Consider the following 4,874-nt stretch of genomic DNA (forward strand, 5'->3'; position numbering starts at 1 on the left):
CCTGGCTCTACATGACTGTCTGACCGCGCGGAGGAACAAAGGAGGGCCCGGCTGGTGCCATCTCAGCATGCAACGGCCCCGTCGCGGGCTCCGTTGCAGCACATGATTGCTTTCCATTTCCAGCAGGTTCTGTTTGCTGACGCCGTCTTTCACTCTCCTGCTTGGACCACATTTCGTCCAGGAAATAGCTGAGGTCCAAGGGGACCACCGCCTTCTCCGTCGAGGAGGCATGGCTGCCCTCCACCTCGCCCTCTGTCGCTGCCTCCGCCATCCTGACGGCTAGCTCGTCCATCGCCACCAACGTCCCGGCCGTCAAAGGTGCCACGTTGTCAGGATTCTCTAGCAGCCGAGCGACTGCGGCCGCGTGGGCTTGTTCATCCCCCCCGTCGTCCTCCATGGGGCAGAGGACACCTCGAGAGACCAAGAACGTGATGAGGGCGGGGGTCGCATAGCCCGGTGCCCGTGAGAAATCTTGGAAGTCGAATTCAGCAAAGCTGTGTCGCAGGCGATGGTAAAGCTCTCCTGCCAGCATCAAAGACTTCTTGCAGCAATGAAACCCCGTCTCAGTCCTGGACCCAGGACACGGCAAAGGCGCACCGAAGGTAAAGGGAAAAGCAGCATCCAACGCGGTCACCAGTCTGGCCACCGTCGGGACTTCCTCCCCCCGCATGGCAGCCAAGATGAAGTGCGCGAGGTCCGGCTCACCGAGTTCCTTCAGTCGTGCGCCCACAGTGTTCATAGACGTGACCAGCTCGTCGACTAATCGACTTAAAGGACCTGGACGCTCGACACGAATGGCAGGCATGCTATCATGGGGCACATTTTCCATGGGTTCGATTCCGAAGTAACTCGCCACGTCCGAGCGGGTGACTATCATGAGAAAGCCAGCCCGTAGATCTGTCTTGCTTAAATGCAAACCGATCAAGCCGAAGAGTACCGTATCCCGCGCCGATTCTCTCAGAAGGCCCGATTGACTAATGAAATCGCCCTCATACGCCCTCCCAAAGCTTAACAATGATAACAGGGCATGAAAATTTAATTCATCCAAAGGTCTTGGAAATTTTAGCGGCAGCCCAACTCGTGCAACTTTGTCACGGATCTCACTCAAGGAAAATTGAGCCGCTAATCTTCCCACTGCCTCGTGGTCGACACGGACGATGCTGGTCCTCTCTGATGCCTGCATGTCCTTCTGAGCGCTCAAGATGTCGGTTGCCGTGTCGCGTAAGTTTTGGAAGGCCGAGTTGGGCGTCATATTCTATGCGGGGATCAGATACTTTTAGCTATGCCTGGTTGGGGCAATGTGAGACTTTTTGTAAGCGGTTCACTTCCTATTCACGGTACAAAGCAGCATACTTAGCACCTTGACCCTGTTTGCCATGCAAACAGTTGCACACTTTATCGCCCACTTATCCCGTGCTTACTTGCCTTCCTGTTCTTGTTGTGTCTGACTTTTCTCGCCGGGAGCGAGCGGGAGTCTTGGAATGGGCCCAAAATGGTAGCAATGTCTCACCCTGCAGTCCCGAAACACAACCAACCCGTCTATGGCTCATATGATAAAAATCGCAAAGATATGATGATGCTGGCCGCACGTAATGCAATTTTGTGCTTCGGTAATATCGCATGGCCTACAATTGTCAGCGCCTTCGGCCGCAGGAAGTAAACCTCCCCCCCATGCCTCCTTTACTATTCAATACAAATAATTTTGAAAACAATTAACGAAGAAAAAGTAATTATCCGTCTACAGCGTACAAATGATATCAAATATTTATCTCGAGACAATGTACAGGTTTTGACAACTTTCGCATTTTTTCGCTCTGTTACGTCTCCCCCCACAGAGGCCATGGAGATGTGGGAAGGCCCGCGACAGTAGGGGGGCCGCCGGTATTTGACCAGGACCTCGTCCACGCTCTCTCCCAGCCGCCCTACCCTTTCGGCCTCGACAGGGACCGTCACGAAGGACCGGGACCTGTCATCGTTCACGAGCACAGCCTCCCCTCCACCTCGCCCCGGCATCAGGCCAGCCTAAAGGTGAAATTCGTACGTTGCCGGTAATGTCTGAGCGAGGATTTTAGCACATTTATATTCCCATCGATGGAGGATATCTACTCGTGGTGAAGAATAGTAACGCATGTCACAGGTTGGAGGAATTTCTTACCACGATGGCGCATCCCGTCGGAGCCCTCGGAACCTCGGCGGCAGAATGCGTTCGCATACCCCTCGTGACCACGTTATGATGGCGACAAGACGGCCTCATTTCAAAAATTGCAGTGGAGAGGATCGGAAACTCCAACGAAGTGGCGGACGCTTAGGCGGGATCCGGCAAAAAGGAAGAAGCTCAGTAGCCGCGCCTGCCGGGCGCCATCAGTCGGCGAAGACAAACAAAACCGCTAGGGAAGAAGTAACAACACAGCAGCATCATCACCGCAGCGGGTGGGAGTCGGCATGGAGGTTGGGCCTCCAAAGGACATAGGCGCAGGCCCGCCCAAGCCCATAAGGAGGAAGGGGAAGATAAGCGAAAGGCCGGTGAAGGTGGCAGCAGCGGCCCTGGTTCCAGTGGTGGCCGGAAATACTGGAGCTCTTGGCGAAACGGCATTCTCAGTTCTACCTCGCGGCTACATTGATCCACTCGAGAAAAGTGAGGAAGTCGCTTCAGGGAAAACTAGGAGGCGCGGCCGCCTCGCGCGAAGGATTAGAAGCAGGGCCAAAAAAGGTGCCGACCTGAGCCATCAGCTTCAAAAGGCAAAAATGCTTACTAAGCTAGAATAAGTGGTGGGAAGAAAAATGGGCAACAACAATTTCACTGCTTTTTACATACGTGTAAGATTGTGTTACTGCGAAACCATTTCTTTTCCTCAATATCGCGGATTTGCTCCTCGAAAGAATTAGCCTTTTTGTAGTCCTTTCAGTATTGATGTAAAGAATGCATTTACGAAAGTTGGCGTTGCATGGCAACTTGTCCATTGACAAATCTACTGCCAAAGTGTGACTTCCCTGCCCATGGATCCATGAATGATGGCAATGAGAGACGAGTCCGAGGGGGTCAGAAGTCAAAGCCTATGATGGTGGTGACCGCTCCCTGGGTTTCGCTCGAGTGGGTGTCAGAGCCACACGCAACCCTGTAGCCCATGACCGCTTGCACGTGAAAAATGCAATCGACACGTGCAAAGGGAAGACAGACGCCGTCCTTGCCAGTCGTGGGTGGTTTTTGCGTGCGCTTGGTCGCGCTAGCCCGCCCGGCAGCATTAATACATCAATTTTAAGTAGTACCTCATCTGACTACTTCATCCCCGTTTTATGTCTTCTGTCACGTAGATAAAATAAAGCACAACGATATAGTTTATGTCTCTCTGCATTGAAATTGGAGAATAGAGGGCTACGATTGAAATGAAGTTGTATTTTTAGGCATTTTTCTTCGTGGGCAGACGTCGCCAGACAAAACTGGCAGCCATGTCTCGCTTAATCCGCTCGCCCGTCTTCTCAATTTTTAAAGCAACTTGTACATCATACGACAGGCATCCCTGCGGCAAGAGATACCTTATCGTTCACCATAAGAACGAGGGGGCCGCTTAGTCTTGTTTGGGATTTGCTTTGGTAGTTTTGGAAGGAGGTCTTGCAGGTCATGACGCTTGGACAGCGGTCAAACGGGAGGCAGTTGCGGACATGGGCAACACTTATAGTCAGTGCTCTTGCCGGCACGAAAGCGTTACATGACATGCACCGTCCCTTTGAAGCAGGTACTTAGATACAACACTTTATGGCGGCTCTTATTTGTGGACTGCTGTTGTCCTTGGTCTCATTCCGCTCGAATGAAATCGCTTTGCACGTTGACCAATCGCTATTTTTCACCTCTCTCCACTCCCCGACGCACAGAATTTACGCCAGATGGACATGTGCGGGAGCTGAAACTCGGTAGGTCTGATGTTGAAAAGAGCTGGAGTTGGTATTGAGTCGACCGAAAACATTCTTGGGTTATACCCGTACGTCTCACTCGTCGAAACATTATACAGACGAGGCATTAGCCGGGGATTGGGGCTACCGCCTTCTTGAGCCGTATATGGTGTACAATGAGAGTGATACCACACCAAATAATTATGATCCGTGGTTTCCGGGCTGCCCTGTGTTTGACAACTTGAATAAAGTGGCGAGCTTCGGATGCAATTTTATACGATTGAACAAGGACGGTAAGTCCCTTCCCCTCGATTTTTTCCAGATTCCAATTGTACATTTTAGGGCCATTGCTCTGTTCTTCCTGATCATTTACATTTTCCCCTGATTTCGTACAACTCATACATATTTATTTATAGTCTTGACGGCTTTCTGGGTGGATTTTAGCAAGACCGCGAGCACCACGCGGCCGATGAACCCTGACGGCCTCCTGCCCCAAATCCTGAGAGACCATCGGCCGGACCCCCCGCGCCAGGTCGGCCGAGAGACTATCCACGCAGAACGCCCCACCTACTATTACTGCTACCGCTTGATCCTCCTCATGTACTCGATTGCCTTTGAGTACGAACGGAGCGACATGCAATCCATCTTGCCGAAACTCGTGGAGGACTGGGATCGGGAGAGATGGTACATGGTGGACTACCTCAAACCAACGAATATAAACTGGAAGAATATTCCGCACCGTCAGTCCCCCATTGCTGTCTCGATGATGAAAGGGGATCGGATGATGATCGTGATCCGAGGTACAATATGGACAGAGGAGTGGTGCAAAGACTTCCAGTACCGGTGGGCGGACGACGAGGACGGCCTGTTCCCGGGTCGCACGCACGAAGGCATGTACTCTGTATTTGTCGATTTCTACAAGGGCCTCGAGGAGGAGGTCGAAAGCCGGCAGCCCGCGCATGTCCTCGTCACGGGCCACAGTTTGG

At 52.3% G+C, this 4,874-nt stretch overlaps 1 protein-coding gene across 1 annotated transcript; it reads right to left on the reverse strand.

Annotated features, from left to right (window-relative positions):
- Nucleotides 1-878: 878 nt before the first annotated feature.
- Nucleotides 879-1,293, reverse strand: NGA_2071820 (uncharacterized protein; the record flags this gene model as incomplete). Its single annotated transcript, XM_005855249.1, has 1 exon — nucleotides 879-1,293. A coding segment is annotated over exon 1 (374 nt), but the record flags the coding sequence as incomplete, so codon positions are not given.
- Nucleotides 1,294-4,874: the final 3,581 nt, after the last annotated feature.

The sequence above is a fragment of the Nannochloropsis gaditana genome (genome assembly GCF_000240725.1).
Source record: "Nannochloropsis gaditana CCMP526 unplaced genomic scaffold scaffold248, whole genome shotgun sequence".
Classification (NCBI taxonomy): domain Eukaryota; class Eustigmatophyceae; order Eustigmatales; family Monodopsidaceae; genus Microchloropsis; species Microchloropsis gaditana.